The 16,007-nt window shown below is 46.9% G+C and overlaps 1 protein-coding gene across 2 annotated transcripts in view; it reads left to right on the forward strand.

Moving 5' to 3' along the window:
- Positions 1-16,007, forward strand: part of WASHC5 (WASH complex subunit 5) — a 45,339-nt gene that overhangs the window by 26,887 nt on the left and 2,445 nt on the right. For both annotated transcript variants that reach the window (XM_028736161.2, XM_028736162.2), the window contains 8 exons: positions 1,111-1,235; positions 1,432-1,594; positions 5,397-5,499; positions 7,476-7,555; positions 11,218-11,321; positions 12,335-12,464; positions 13,306-13,402; positions 14,968-15,121. In XM_028736161.2, coding sequence (XP_028591994.2) covers positions 1,111-1,235; positions 1,432-1,594; positions 5,397-5,499; positions 7,476-7,555; positions 11,218-11,321; positions 12,335-12,464; positions 13,306-13,402; positions 14,968-15,121 — 956 coding nt within the window. The remainder of the gene's footprint in view (positions 1-1,110; positions 1,236-1,431; positions 1,595-5,396; positions 5,500-7,475; positions 7,556-11,217; positions 11,322-12,334; positions 12,465-13,305; positions 13,403-14,967; positions 15,122-16,007) is intronic.

The raw sequence follows: 16,007 nt of genomic DNA on the forward strand, positions 1-16,007 counted from the left end.
AAGTGTTGTCTACACCAGGGATGGGGAAACGGTGGCCCTGCAGATGTTGCTGGACTCCAGCTCCCATCAGCATCAGCCAGCGTTGCCAGTAATCGGGGACGATGGGATTTGTAGTCCCAACAGCATCCAGAGAGTCGCAGGCTCCCGGTCCCTGGTGGTCTCCACTGACTAGGAAGCAGGCACCTTCCCAGAGGCAGGGATCTTTCCCAGCTCTGTTTGGGACATGCAAAAGCAGATTCTCTAGAGCCCTTCCCCAGTTAGTCTGCGTTTTTCCAGTTGCTGTTTCCAGATACCTGCAGCAAACCATTGTGCAAGACTTATTGGGCAGAGGAGGGAAGGGTGATAGGCGAAGCTGAAGATGACTTGCTGTTTTGTTGTTGATGCTGCATCCTGAATGGATTTCAGGCACCAGTAGAGGGCAGCAATCTGATTTAGGACTGGTGCTCCACCTCATCCGAAATGAAGAAGGTCTACTAAGCATATCTTGCTGAGGGGCACCCAAAATACAGTGGTACCTTGGGTTATAGACTCTTCAGGTTACAGACGCTTCAGGTTAAAGACTCCGCTAAACCAGAAATAGTACCTCAGGTTAAGAACTTTGCTTCAGGATGAGAACAGAAATCGTGCGGCGGCAGCAGGAGGCCCCATTAGCTAAAGTAGTGCTTCAGGTTAAGAACAGTTTCAGGTTAAGAACAGACCTCCAGAACGAATTCAGTTCTTAACCCGAGGTACCACTGTGCAGAACGATCGCTGCACAAAGGCAGATGTAATAGCAACATGGGGTGGTATCCAGCTAATATGTTCCTTCAGTGCAATGATTTCCAAAATGGAACCTACCCCCTTTCTCCTCTCCTCTCCCCCAAATCTGCTCTGTGGGGTTGAGGGAAGCCCCAGAACAAATCGAAGCGTGTGGCGAAGGGCGGGGGAAGACTTTTGCACAAGCAAAAATCCTTCTACTGATGGAACGCATTGGATACAAGCCATGGTGTTTTGAACCTCAAAGCAAAACCATTTTGTAAAATACCGTACCACTAATAATGCCGTAGTTGTTGTCATCGTTTTAATGAAAGACAGGCCTTAAGAGTTACTTCCGACCTGCGTATCTTTCAGATCCAGGACTGGCAAAGCATGTATCAGTCCACACATATCCCAATACCAACATTTGCACCTGTGGATGAATCCGCTACCTTCATTGGCCGGCTCTGCCGAGAGATCCTGAGGATCACAGACCCAAAGTGAGCACCGTGTGCAGCTTGCATATTGTTGTCCAGGTTTCTGAAAGCTTGGCATTTGCATAAACGTATTATGAAAAGTTTGGGATGAACATTTACCCACCAGAATTGTGGGGGAGGGGGGAGGACACATGGGAAAGATAAGGACTTAGGCACAGAAGTTTCATGGAAGCCTCTCCATCCTCTTTGCCTCTTGCAGAAGCGCCTGCTACATTGACCCCCTGAACACCTGGTACGATCTGCGAACGCACCAGGAAGTGTCCAACAGCCGCCTCTTTTCCGAAATCCAGGACACACTGGGCACCTTTGGCCTGAATGGTCTCGACAGGCTTCTCTGCTTCATGATTGTGAAAGAGCTGCAGGTAACCCAAGCGTGGGGTGCTCCAGGAGTTGAGCAAAAGCAGACCACTGCCTGGGGAGGTGCAATTCCAGCATCGGGGAGAGAACTGCCCTCTGTCCTTTTGGATTTGCCCAATTTTCCCATGCCATGCTTAGTTACGCTACCTTCAGCGAAAACAAGAAAATGGCCTTCAGTCACCCTTTGATTGCTTACTATGATGTTGTTAGGTTGTTCATCACCTAGCATGGCAAGAATGCCTTGACAATTCTTACTTGATGTCGGGAATCAAGCCTTTATCAGGAGAAACTGGCAACTCTCCCAGGCACCCGGCTTGATCTCCTGTTGACCTCCCTGTCTGCATTCCCCAGCAGGATCCAGGCTAGGTCGCAATAGGCGATCCTTCTCAGTGTGAGAAGAACACACCCCTCTTTCCTGCCCCCTGGCAGGGGAAAGAGATAGACAGAAACGTATTTACATGCCTTTATTTCTGTCTTTGCAGCGTTACAAAAAACATGACTGCTCTCTTCAAATTCCGGCAGTCGAGAGAGAAAACCTTCCTGTACTTCCTGTACAGGAACAGAAGGAAGAGCTCATATTACACTCTGAGCTAATTCCGGTGCTTCGCACTGTGAATAGACTGTCCCTCTGTTTCCCACAGACAGTCCCAACATTCCCATTATGTTTTGCTTTCAAGCTACCAGCAGCTCGCGGGTGCATTGCTTCTATATCGTAACAACTTAATACTACCATTTAGCAATCCATCGCTTTAAAAGCCATAGGCCCATGTCGGCTAATATTGTCTCCCAGCACGTCATATATCTTGGGACAGGGATATTTCCCAGCGCTTTCTCAACCTGATTCTTCTAATTCAGTGCTTATAACAAAGTACACTATGTACCGTATTTTTCACTCTATAGGACGCACTTTTTCCCCTCCAAAAATTAAGGGGAAATGTGTGTGCGTCCTATAGAGCGAATGCAGGCTGCGCGGCTAAGCCCAAAGCCAGAACAGGGAGACGGAGTGCTGCGGAGCGCTCCGTCTCGCTGTTCTAGCTTGGGAATGGCTGCGCAAAGCCTCCGCAGGGCGGCAGGTTCCCCTAAACCCTGCTGCCCTGTGGAGGCTACAAAGGCTGTCCCTGAAGCCTCAAGCCTTTGGAGTGCAGCAGGACCTCGCGCTGTGCTCCAAGGGCTTTGGGTCAGCAAAAGGAACCCGAAGCCTTTGGAGCACAGCGCGACGTCCCGCTGCGCTCCAAAGGCTTCAGGGATCTTTGAGGCTGGCGGTGGGGGAAAGCAGCGCTTCCCCCTACCGCCAGCCCCACAAGCTCGGGGGGCAGCGGCAAGGCCATCGTCTCCTGCCGCACCGCACCCTTTGAGAACCACTACTCTAATTGGGCATGTTTGGGTTGGAATTGTGGGCCTTTTTCGCACATGGCTTCTGCTCTGCCTCTGAGCTATGGCCTCTCACAATAATCTCTGTGCCAGTGCAAAGCTGCACATTCAAGGGGGGTGAGATCAGCATAGGGCATGGACAGGGGACCTGTAACCTTCCATATGCTTTTGGACTCCCAACTCCCTTCAGCCGCAGTCAGCATTTCCAATGGTATGGAGGGATAAGAATTGCAGGCAAGGTAAAGGGCCCCTGGGCAGTTAAGTCCAGTCAAAGGTGACTGTGGGTTTGCAGCGCTCATCTTGCTTCAGGCCGAGGGAGCCGTCCACAGACAGCTTTCTGGGTCATGTGGCCAGCATGACTAAACCAATTCTGGCGCATGGAGGACCGTAACGGAAGTCAGAGCACACAGAAACACCGTTTACCTTCCCGCCACAGCGGTACCTGTTTATCTACTTGCACTGGTGTGCTTTCGAACTGCTAGGTTGGCAGGAGCTGGGACAGCAGCAGGAGCTCACCCTGTTGCGGTGATTCAAACCAACAACCTTCCGATCGCCAAGCTCAAGAGGCTCAGTGGTTTAGACTGCAGCGCCACCCACATCCTATGAGAGTTGCAGTCAACATCTGAAGGTCCACAGGTTCCATTCCTGCCATAAGACAGTATATAGCTATTGGCAAAACCTATTGGTGTTTCGCAACTTTCTGACTAGTTGCAAGACCTTAGCTAGACCTAGCAAAGTAAACGCAGAATCCACAGAAACAGTTGGCGACTTGACTGCAGACAGGATAGATGAAGCAGGAACCAGGAACTTGTAGTTAGGTGTTTATTATATACAGTGGACTATTTACAGGAACAGAACACGGATCTTTTGCTAGCTTTCTCTTACACGACTCACAACTCCTACACTCAAACTTGTACTAGCTCACATTCCAGTTAGTAGGCCATTAATTATCACTCCCTTGGGAGAGCTTGACCAATCAAGGAGCTATCTCTATGCCTTCTGTATCACCAGGCAGACTTACTCCTTCACATGACCTTTTGGCTGTCTGCCAAATCTTCATTGCCTCTGTGTGAGTAGCTGCACGTATTCAGATTCCCAACAATAGCCTCTTCTCTTGGGCATACATTGCTCCAGATGTGCAGCAGGTGTGTGCATTACCTGGGATTGGAGCTCCTTCCATGTGTATCACAGAAGGACTGAGTGATTCTGCTTTCATGGGCTGCTCTCCTCTCTCTTTCCAAAGCCTGCGTAGCCAGAGTTGTTGGATCTGTCAATTTGAGGGAGGAGGCACGGAAATTGAATCTCCTTCCAGCCGCTCCAGCAGCATATCTCTATTCCCCCACACCCAGAAATGCAAGAAGGGCTTTTAATCTTGCTAGTAGTTCAGCCTTGCCCTCACCGGTTCTGGAAGGCTCCTATAGAAGGGTCCCGTATGAACAGAGACTTTGCACCTGACCATTAGGGGAAATAGGAAGCCCCAAACATATATATTTTTAGATGTCCCTTTTATGTTGAGATCCGTAAAGACACCATTGATCCTTTGCTGAAGAGGCTCGCCGATCTTTCAGACAAGTCTAAACTTAATTCTCTCCTCTTAGGCAAAGATCATAAGACGACCTGGCTGGTAGCCAGATTCTGCGCCCAGATTTCTAGGCACAGATCATCCTTTCAAATAAAATAGCTTAATAGGGAAATGCTGAAGTTGCCCTTTGGGGCGCCTCAGGGTCAATTTTTTATGGTAGCCCAAATCTCAGTTGTACAGGTGTATGTATATATCTCAATTTTAACTCATGAGCTATTGCGGCAATCTGCTCTGATTGTATATTTTATCGTTTATCTAATGCTGTTTTTAATTGTGTTATGGTATGTTATGTGAGCTGGTCTTTGACCGTAATAAATTATCTGTCTGAATCCCCTTCCAGCTAAGGACCAGGTGCCCAAAGTTGCAATGGTGGGAGAGGACGGATCATGCCCTCAAGCTATAGGCGCTTTCTGGAACATTGGTTTCATTTGCCCATGAAGTAGACCTAGGAGCAGGGACGGCCTTTGGTAATCTTTCGTAAAATGGCGCCCAAAATTTGGCACCCTCAAAGGGATCTTTTTTCAGTTATGGATCTTCTCAATTTTGCGCCCTCTCAGCTCAGCGCCCTGTGTGAGAGAACCGCCTGCAGCGCCCTAAATCCAGCACCACTAGGAGAATAAGTCACTATTATCCCCATTTTGCAGAGTGGAGGACCGAGGTTTAGGTTTTCTAGGGCCTCTGCTCTGAGAAACGGAAGGCAGAACTTGTTTGCGTCTTTGCAGCTTCTTATTACTATTTAAATTTGCGACTGGTACTAATATAAATTGCTTTCTCATGCACACGCTTCAGTGGCGGACTTGCTCCAAAGGTGATCGCCAGCCGTGGCCTTAATTGTTCCTTTTGTTTTGCTTTAGAATTTCCTCAGCATGTTTCAGAAGACGGTGCTACGCGACAAAGGCGTACACGATGCCTTGAAATCTCTCACAAACGCTGTCAACCCTTTGAAGGGAATTGTGGGTAAGAATCCTTTCCACCAGAGTTCCAGGCTAGAAAACAGATTCTCAAACGATGAATCGCTTGAGTTTTCAGGAGGTTTGCGGGTGGGCTGCCATTCTACTGCAAGGGGGTGATGAAAATTATCAGGCTCTGACCTTCAGGCCTCTTTGCCCCACAGACCACTGGGAAACTGCTGAGGCTTCTGCTGGTCTGCTAAATGTTTTTTCTTCCTGTTGCAGCCATTGGAATGAGCTGCGCTAGTTGCCGCACGATTTTCAACGGTAGCTTTATTTCTTCTTTCGTTTCTTATATATTACATTTTATTGCATACATTTTATTGAATGCTGCTCAAACTGCAATAGAATAAAATGAAATACATGCAAAAGGAAAGGAAAAAAGCAACAAAAGTACTGCTAAAAGCCAGTGTGGATATTTAATGCAAACTCCACAGACCACCTAAATGAAGCTTGTAGGCCACAGGAACCACTGCATTCAGGAGTTGGAAGATAAAACTGCAGGGGATGGTATCCTATCTATATACAGTGGTACCTCGGTTTATGAAATTAATCCGTTTCGGAAGTCCGTTCTTAAACCAGAAGTCTGTTCTTAAACCAAAGCGTTCTTAAACCAAGGCGAGCTTTCCCATAGAAAATAGTGAAAAATGGATTAATCCATTCCAGACAATGTAAAACAACCCCTAAAACAGCAATTTAACATGGATCTTACTATCTAACAAGACCATTGATCCAGAAAATGAAAACACTAAACAATGTTCTGTACTATAAGATAAATAAGACAGTATTGTAGATGATGAAAATTAAAAATATTTTTTTCTTACCTGGCTGATAGTCATTAAACTAAAAACAAGCCATTCACAAAAATGAAAACAAGTCACACAAACAAAAATTCAAAAAAATAGCAAACACCAAATATCACCTCAGAACACTGTTGAAACGGAAGGCTTTAATTAACGATATGGGGGGACTCAAACGAGCGGGGCAAGGGCAGAAGCGGGAGGGAAAAGGCTTAAAACAGGCATAGGCAAACTCGGCCCTCCAGATGTTTTGAAACTACAGTTCCCATCATCCCTGACCACTGGTCCCATTAGCTAGGCATGATGGGAGTTGTAGTCCCAAAAACATCTGGAGGGCGAGTTTGCCTATGCCTGGCTTAATATAAAATGGGGAGGGGATGCAAACGAGGCTTAATTACTATGCGGGGGACTCAAATTTGCTGCACAACAGTGAAAACGGGAGCACGTTCGGCTTCTGGGGCGAAGTTCGAAAACCGGAACCCCTTCTTCCGGGTTTGCAGTGTTCGGGTTCCAAGGTGTTCGTGAACTGGGCTGTTCGTAAACCAAGGTACCACTGTATGTATTTATCTTACTGTTTATCACCTTTTGACATGATGGGAGATGCACAAGGGGGCAGGGGCATAAGCGTCACAGTTTTCCAGGCTACAGATACCGTGGTCCGTGTGATTCCATGTAGGAAGGGAGGAAGCACAATTTGCAATGCCAACCCTTAAGGTGGATTCTGAGTAGCATGGAACCTGTAAAAAGGTAAAGAGACCCCTGATCTTTAGGTCCAGGCGTGGCCGACTCTGGGGTTGCGGCGCTCATCTTGCTTTATTGGCTGAGGGAGCCGGCGTACAGCTTCCGGGTCATGTGGCCAGCATGACTAAGCCGCTTCTGGTGAACCAGAGCAGCGCACGGAACGCTGTTTACCTTCCCGCTGGAGCGGTACCTATTTATCTACTTGCACTTTGATGTGCTTTCGAACTGCTAGGTTGGCAGGAGCTGGGATCGAGCAACGGGAGCTCACCCCGTCACGGGGATTCAAACTGCCGACCTTCTGATCGGCAAGTCTTAGGCTCTGTGGTTTAACCCACAGCGCCACCCGCGTCCCTATGGAACCTGTACGCAGCCTAATAAAAACATGGAGTTTTTTATTGATAGGACTTTGTGTTTTTCCCCCTCCCTGTTTTCTTTATTGCAGCCAATTGTGTCAAGGTGTATTCCACAGCAGTCACCAAAACGCAGAGGATATGGCCTGCCTACCTCGATGCGATTATGAAGGTACTTTTGTAATAATGTTCATTACAGGTGGGGTAAGGCCCGATGTTCTCCCTGTCTTGACCACTCTACATATTCTCCCAGCATTTTGCCAGCCGTCGCCCAAGCTCTTCAAAGTCTTCCCCACCCCCACCTTCTCCTAATCTATAGGATTATTTCTAATTGCATGGGTTTGTTTGCTTGTTGCAAAAACTAAAGCAGCCATGAACATGTCTAGCTACAGGGCCCTCGGTTGTTGTGCTTGGGACTGTCTGCACCTGGTTGGCCTCTGTGCAAGCAGGATGGTATGTTAGATGAGCCTTTGGTTCTTGTTTGGCTGCGATGCTGCAGCAGAAGACCAAAATGGGGCTTGCTGGAAAGGCTGCAGGGAGAGAGGCTCATATAACACTGGTCCTGAGAGACCTGCATTGGCTCCCAGTACTTTTCCGAGTACAATTCAAAGTGTTGGTCCTTTAAACCCCTAAATAGCCTCGGTCCTGGATACCTGAAGGAGCATCTCCAGTCAGCTTCGCCTTTGAGCCAGTGCCACCGACTGGGCTCAACCACTTCAGCCCCAACTGGGCCAGGCGAGCTGGGGTAGCACTTCCAGAGACCTTCTTCTACAGCAGTGTTTCCCAACCTTTTTTGGGCAAAGGCACACGGAGGTAGGCTGGTGTGCCGTGGGAGGGAGGCGGGCGACCCGGGCGGCGAGAGGCGGGGCGGCGGCGGCGAGCACGCGCGGGGCGGCGAGCGAGCCCCCCCCCCCCCACATCCCATCGCCGCTCACTCCAGTAGGCCGGCCGAAGCGAGCGGCGATGGGATGCGGGAGGGAGCCCGCCCGCCGCCCCGCGCGCGCCCGCCGCCGCCGCCCCGCCCCCCGCCGCCCGAGTCGCCCGCCTCCCTCCCACGGAACACAAGGCAACGTTCCGCGGCACACTAATGTGCCGCGGAACACCGGTTGGGAAACACTGTTCTACAGGAACAGGTCTAAGTGCTGTGGACTCACAACTCAGAGCTGTGAGCACCAAACTCACTTCCAGAAGACAGTCGTGCACAGCAGAGCACAGCAGAGCATAAATCACTCGGATGACAGCACTGAAGAATATCTTCTTTTATTCACTGCAGCTACTGTACTATACAAACTATATACAAATGGAGACGCTGGACTGCACTGAGTGTTACAGCTGCTTTCTGCAGTGACCTTATCTACACAGAGATAACACTCAGTCTCCCTCTTTGAAGTGAGGCTGGAGCGGAATAAGTAGCAAGCACAATCCGCCCCCTCCTCTCTGGAAAATCAGCAGATTCTTGCAATGGGAGGGGTGAAATCTCCTCATCTCCACCCCCATCATGTAGTGATCAGGTGGGATGGCTATGAGTAATTATAACAGAGTAAGCCATCTGTGTCAGCAATGAAAGCATTGCGTTGACTGGGTTTAAACTATTGTGATAGGATGTTTGATCAATCCACACCTCTGCATCCCTGTTCCACTTCTCTTGCTTGACAAGTCACGTAGACAGCCAGGTGCCAGGTGCTGCATCATGCATCCTGTGCTGTGAAAGATAATGGGCAGCTTCTTTGAAGTAGCCTTTCCATAGGTTAATCTCAGGATGTTGATCTTAGGGCCTGGAAATAGTTTCACAGGAAGGTGATAAAGATGCCTATCTCCTTGCCATCCTTCTTATGTATATTGCTTGTTTATGATCTCCGGAGTTGCTGGATACACTCCTTTGTAGTTCTGTTTTGTTTACCCCAGAAATATGCGTGCTTAATTAGTTTTGGTAGTTTAACTTTGTCCCCATGTGGGGTTTGTTTGTTGTTCTTACTTTGAGAACGCCTCACCATCATTCAACCCAGACACTGAGGTCCAGCTCCGAGGGCCTTCTGGTGGTTCCCTCACTGTGAGAAGTGAGGTTACAGGGAACCAGGCAGAGGGCCTTCTCGGTAGTGGCGCCCGCCCTGTGGAACTCCTTCCCATCAGATGTCAAGGCAAGAAGCAACTATCTTACTTTTAAAAGACATCTGAAGGCAGCCCTGTTTAGGGAAGCTTTTAATGTTTAATGCTGTACTGTGTTTTTAATATTCGGTTGGGAGCAGCCCAGAGTGGCTGGGGAAACCCAGCCAGATGGGCGGGGTATAAATAAATTATTATAATAATATTATTATCTTCATGCATGGTGGAGTTGCACGTAGCTATGCTCCTTTTGGGAAAAGGTGTTCCACATTACTTCCAAAATTATGCAACTGTCTCTTCCACCCAATTCACCTCTTGTTATCAAATCTAAACAATAACCTTAAATGCAGAGACTTTCGTTTTTTCTGTTAATCAGCAGCCTGATTAGCAATACTGGAAACAATCTGTAGAAATCCCCACTGGAATCTGGCTAGGTAATGTTTGGAATGTGGCTGTCGGAATTCCTTACTCACCATAGAAGGGTAATTAAAGGCACTTCAAAGGCTTGGCTTCAAATCTTTACAAATGAGACACAAGATATTTTTATTCCATCCACGGCGCAATAATCTGTGGAGAAGGTATTTGAATTGACGGTGCATAAATAAATGTATTGCTTCTGTACTGTGTACTGCATAAGAAACTTAATAAGAATGGTACTGCTGGACAAGTTGTATGAGGCGTTCTCAAAGTAAAGGAAGGATTGAACTGTGATTAATAAGAATACACCCAGAGGCTTGAACCAGCAAGACTCTGGGAAGAGTGCGTATAATAATCTGTCTCTCCACCCCCTGGCCTAGGTCGTTTTATTCACAAAAGAACTTTTTACCGAGTGTTTGTAAGAACCAATCAAATTTCTTCTGAGCATTTCAACAAACCCCATGTGGAGACAAAGTTAAACTACCAGAACTAATTAAGCACACATATTTCTGGGGTAAACAAAGAACAGAACTACAAAGGAGTGCGTCTGGCAACCCCGGAGGTGATAAACAGGCAATATACATGATAAGGAGGATGGCCAGGAAGGCAGCGATCATTATCACCTTCAGGTGAGATCTGTTTCCTGGCCCTAAGATTAACATATCAGAAAAGCTACATCAAAGAAGCTTGCCCACTATCTTTGATGGCCCAGGATGCCTGCCTGGCGAAGCAAACTGGCAACTGGGCTGTGTATGTGACTTGTCAAGCAAGAGAAATGGACAGTAGAGGAAATGGCCAGAGATGCAGAGGGTTGTGGGATTTGATCAGAAATGATTGCCAATGTATCAAACCCAGTCAACACAATGCATTCATCGTGGACACAATGGCTTGATGCATATTTTATAATTCCTCATAGTAATCCCACCTGACTCCACACTCTGGATATTTGCACTCCTACACTTGAATTTACATGAAAACTGCTTTATTCATGGGGCATAGGAATTCGTCCATTCCCCCCCCCCAAAAAAAATATAGTCCGGCCCCCCCACAAAGTCTGAGGGACCCCTGCTGAAAAAGTTTGCTGACCCCTGATAACCTCACCCCTTTTAACTGGTGCTTGGTAAACCCTACTTTGGAAAGACAAGGTGTTTGCTGCAATGAAGTTTGTTTTTCACTTCTTCCTTGTGATGAGCTTGCTTTCTTTCTTCCTTCCTTCCTTCCTTCCTTCCTTCCTTCCTTCCTTTCTTTCTTTCTTTCTTTCTTTCTTTCTTTCTTTCTTTCTTTCTTTCTTTCTTTCTTTCCCTCCTTCCCCAGGTTGGCCAGATGCAAATTCTGAGACGGCAGATCGCCAACGAACTTAACTATTCCTGCAGATTCGACTCCAAGCATTTAGCAGCTGCATTGGAGAACCTTAATGAGTAAGAATCAAAGCTCCTTGAGGATCACTGGCTGGTGTTGCCAGGATGATAATGGCCAGTTCCATTTTACAGGCAAAAATGGTTGCATTCAGAATGCACTGCATTTTGGGATGGAACAAGGGCTGGGGGGGGGGGGGACACCAGGTCACAGTTTCATAGACCCAAAACCCATTGGAGATTTCTTTGCATCCCACGTCCTGTGAATCGGGGAAAGGGTGTCAGCCCAAGATATTCTGGGTGAGATGCAATCTCCACCCAATTTTTGTAGCCAGAACCTTTTGCAAGGTCTATATTCAGTATCATTGAAAAGACTCTTACTTGTTTTGAAGATCCAACGGCATCTCAAGACAGGTTACAGTGAGGGGAGGATGGAATAAGGCTAATATTAAAAACTAGAGTTTTTTAAGTGCTGGTCCTAGCTGGGTAGTGTGGGGGAAAGGCTAATTTGAGGCAGCAAAATATCTTGGGCTGCTCTCTCTTTCCCCATATAAAATTTGGTTAAAATCCATTGAAGAATAAAAAAATACTCTAAACCATAAGGCTGTGGATTGTGGGAAAGGCGTCCCTATTGAAAGAGAACATTCTGATTCAGAGGTTCCCATTTTTAATTGCAAACCAAAAAAAGACTTTTTTCTGGTTAAAAATATAACCTTAAATGATCAAAAAAGAAGACCTCACCTGTTTATGGAAAGTAATTTGATGTTTCACGTATTTGGCATAACTGCTTCTCTGCCTGTTCTTGGGTGGGTGGGTGTTCAAAATAGCATTTGTGTTGTCAATGAAACCCTTTCCTTGGCTGACTCTTGTTTCCCTGTTGCCTTGCCTCCGCCCCACCCAAGCTGGTGAGACTTTAGGAAGGCTTCGTTTGCACATTTTCAAACACTGAGGACTAGAATCTTGAGTTTTTAGGATGATGGGTACTACGCTTGTGTGTGCTGCGATCTCGCCTCCACAGCTCGCCTTTGTGAGTGATGGTTATTGAGAGCGGCTCTCTCTTCCTGTTGCCCTTCTAGAGCAATCCTGGCTGACATAGAGGCCCATTACCAGGATCCCTCATTGCCTTACCCTAAAGAAGATAACACTCTTCTGTATGAGATCACAGCCTACCTGGAGGCAGCCGGAATTCACACCCCGCTGAATAAGGTGATGTGGTTTTCCTTTCATGAGAGAATCATTCCCTCTCACTTCCAGCATTCAGAGTGTGGGTCTCATTGTTTATGTAGTCTAAATGGAACTTTTTTTTAACAAATAAATAATAATTTTTATTAATTTAAATTACACACATATACAAAGAATTTTCAATCTCATACTACAAAAAGAAAAATAAAGAAAAAACAATTAAGAAAAAAGAAAATACTTCAAAAAGAAAGAAGATAAAACAGATTTATGTGCATAAAAAAATACTTAACCTTCCTAATTAATACTTAAATAAACACTTAAATAAAAAAGACCACAAACGAGTCTTCCAATCATTGTACTGTATATACTGTCGTTGCTTTTCCCCGCACAGTTTTATATTCTTTAATATTGTCCCCATCTACTCCACAAACGGTATTTGTTGTGTTTACAAGTATCACTCAAGTTCTGCTAATATGGTGTGGTTGGTACAATATGATCTTATATAATCCTTAAATATTCTCCATTCTCCAAATATTTTCTGGTTCAATACTCCTCTAACTCTTCCCATCAGTTTTGCTAGTTGTAAATATTCTAACGTGAGTATGGGACTTAACATGAAATGGAACTTAACATGTGAATGTGAGTGTTGTTAACTGTTAGTTGTAGTGCATTAAAAATAATAATCATATTTTTGAACTTTGTGAGTTTATGGCCACATACACACCATGCAGTTAGAGCACTATGATACCACTTCAAAGAGTCGTGGCTTCTTTAAACTGTAGGGTCGGTAATACAAAAATCCTAATAAAATAAATAATATTAATGTCTTCCCCTTCCTCCCATCTTTTTTTAATTTCCTTTCTAGATCTACATAACTACAAAACGATTGCCGTATTTTCCCATCGTGAACTTTCTCTTTCTGATTTCCCAGTTGCCGAAACTTCAGTACAGTAAAAACCTAGGTATAGTATAACTCTTTTTTCCCTCTGCTCATCCCCTTGTTTTTTCATGAGCTAAGACTGTAAGCGTGGACAACTCACAAAGAGCTTTCATTTTAACTTCGGCAAGCTTGCAAGTATAACCGAATTCCCTTTGTTGTTCATTATGTCCACCTGTAAATGAACCTGCTTGCTTTGAGCTGCGTAATTTTCTTCTTAGGGCACCATTGGAAAGGTTGCGAGGACCTCCGAATAATTGCTTCGCAGCTTTAATTGATCCACATTTTCAGAAGATACACTTACTGATTTACTTTAGGGCACCCTTATTTTAAAAAGGAAGGGGGGGGAGCCAGGAAGCTGCCTCTTATCGAGTCAGGCCATTGGAGCATCTAGATCTGTTTTGCTTACACTTTTTGACAGAGGCTTACAGGAAGAAATCTTTCACCCACCCACCGACCCACTCAAAGATAATAATAATGATTTGCTTCTTGTATCCCACACATCTGACTGGGTTCCTCAAGCCACTCTGGGTTGCTCCCAACAGAATACAGTGGTACCTCAAGTTACATACACTTCAGGTTACAGACTCCGCTAACCCAGAAATAGTGCTTCAGATTAAGAACTTTGCTTCAGGATGAGAACAGAAATTGTGCTCCAGCGGCACGGCGGTAGCAGGAGGCTCCATTAGCTAAAGTGGTGCTTCAGGTTAAGAACAGTTTCAGGTTAAGAACGGACCTCCAGAACGAATTAAGTACTTAACCCGAGGTACCACTGTATATAAAAATGCAATGGAACATTGCATATTGAAAACATCCCTATACAGTCATACCTCAGGTTGAAGTTGCTTCAGGTTGAGCATTTTCGGGTTGCGCTCTGCGGTGACCCGAAAGTAACTGAACGCGTTACTTCTGGGTTTCGCTGCTTGCGCATGCACAGATGGTCAAAATGACGTCATGCGCAGAAGTGGTGAATCGCAACCCGCGCATGCACAGACGTGGGTTGTGTTCGCTTCAGGATGCGAACGGGGCTCCTGAACTGATCCTGTTCGTATCCAGAGGTACCACTGTACAGGGTTGCCTTCAGATGTCTTATAAAAGTCAGGCAGTTGTTTATTTCATTGACATCTGGTAGGAGGGCGTTCCACAGGGCAGGGCACCCCGTCGCGGTGATTCAAACTGCCAACCTTCTGATTGGCAAGCTCTAGGCTCTGTGGTTTAACCCACAGCACCACCCACGTCCCAATGGCACCTGCCAGTAGCTTACCGCTATCTGCCCTGCTGGATGGTTTTCCTTTTCAAGATGACCAGAGGATGACCAGAGGATGCAAATGGTTCCACGTAGGTGCCATCTTTATATCGCTTCACACGACGGCCGTCTTCAAGTAACAAGCCATTTGTTTTGGCCCAGCTGATAGTGGGATTTCCCCCATGTTGGTTTTGACAGCAAGGAAACGAATACCTGCTTCCCCCTGACCCACAAGGGGTGAGCCCCCACAGAGAGAAGAATTCGGAGCGGCCTCCACAAGGTGGCTGGTTTTTTTGGGTGCACCATCCCTAAGAAATGTCTCCTCTTTCTCTGTTTTCCTTCAGGGATGGTGTGCAGGAAGCCGGCAGATCCCATTGACTGGCCGCCTCTGGTGCTGGGCTTGCTCACTCTGCTGAAGCAGTTTCACTCGCGGTACACCGAGCAGTTTCTGGCCCTGATTGGCCAGTTCGTTCGGTCAATGATGGAGCAGTGCACAAGGTACTCCTGCTGCTTAGCTAGGGCCAACCAGTGTGGTTCTCTCCCAGCATTTGGACTACAACTCCCATCATCCCTGACCCTTAGCCATGCTTGGCTGGGGTAGATGGGAATTGTAGACAAAGACAGCTGGAAGGCACAAACCACGATGGCTGTCCTGTAGCATTTCCATAAGTTGCCTTATTTCATTAGCCCTGACTGTTGTGTAGGATAAAGGCTGAGGAGGATAGGCTTTAAAGTGTTTAAGCAGAATAGCGCAGAGGAGGGCAACCAAGATGATCTAGGGTCTGGAAACCAAACCTGATGAGGAACAGTTGAAGGAACTGGAAAAGAGGAGACTGTGAGGAGATGCTGTTGTTGTTTAGTCATATCCGACTCTTCGTGACCCCATGTCACAGTCCGCTTCACGGGCGATCGAAGTCCTGGCAGGGGATGTCAGGACTGGGGGCAAGATGGCAGGGTGGGAGCAGGAATGGGGGTCCAGAAGCCAGGAGTCTGAGGGTCAGAGCCTGGAGTCAAGAAGCTAAGGGTCCGAGGGTCAGGGAGCAAGGAGTCAGGAAGTCAAGGGTCTGAAGATCAGGAAGCAAGGAGTCACGAGTCAAGGGTTCGAGGCGCAAGGAGTCAAGGAACCAAACGCAGCAAGGCAGGGAACGTGTTGCTGTGGCAAAGAGCTGAAGGGAAATGCTGACCTTATATCCCTTCCCAGCTCTTGCCACCAGGTGCTGTGAGTTACCAATCAACCTCACCTGTGAGGCCGCGCCTTGCCTCTCCAGAACAAACTTAGGAAGGCCCCAGTCCTGGTCACAGGGCCTGGCTTCTGCACGCACACCAGATACCCCATGGACCAGAACACGCCAGGCACTCCTGTCTTCCACTGCCTCCTGCAGTT

The sequence above is a fragment of the Podarcis muralis genome, chromosome 8, assembly GCF_964188315.1.
Source record: "Podarcis muralis chromosome 8, rPodMur119.hap1.1, whole genome shotgun sequence".
Lineage (NCBI taxonomy): Eukaryota > Metazoa > Chordata > Lepidosauria > Squamata > Lacertidae > Podarcis > Podarcis muralis.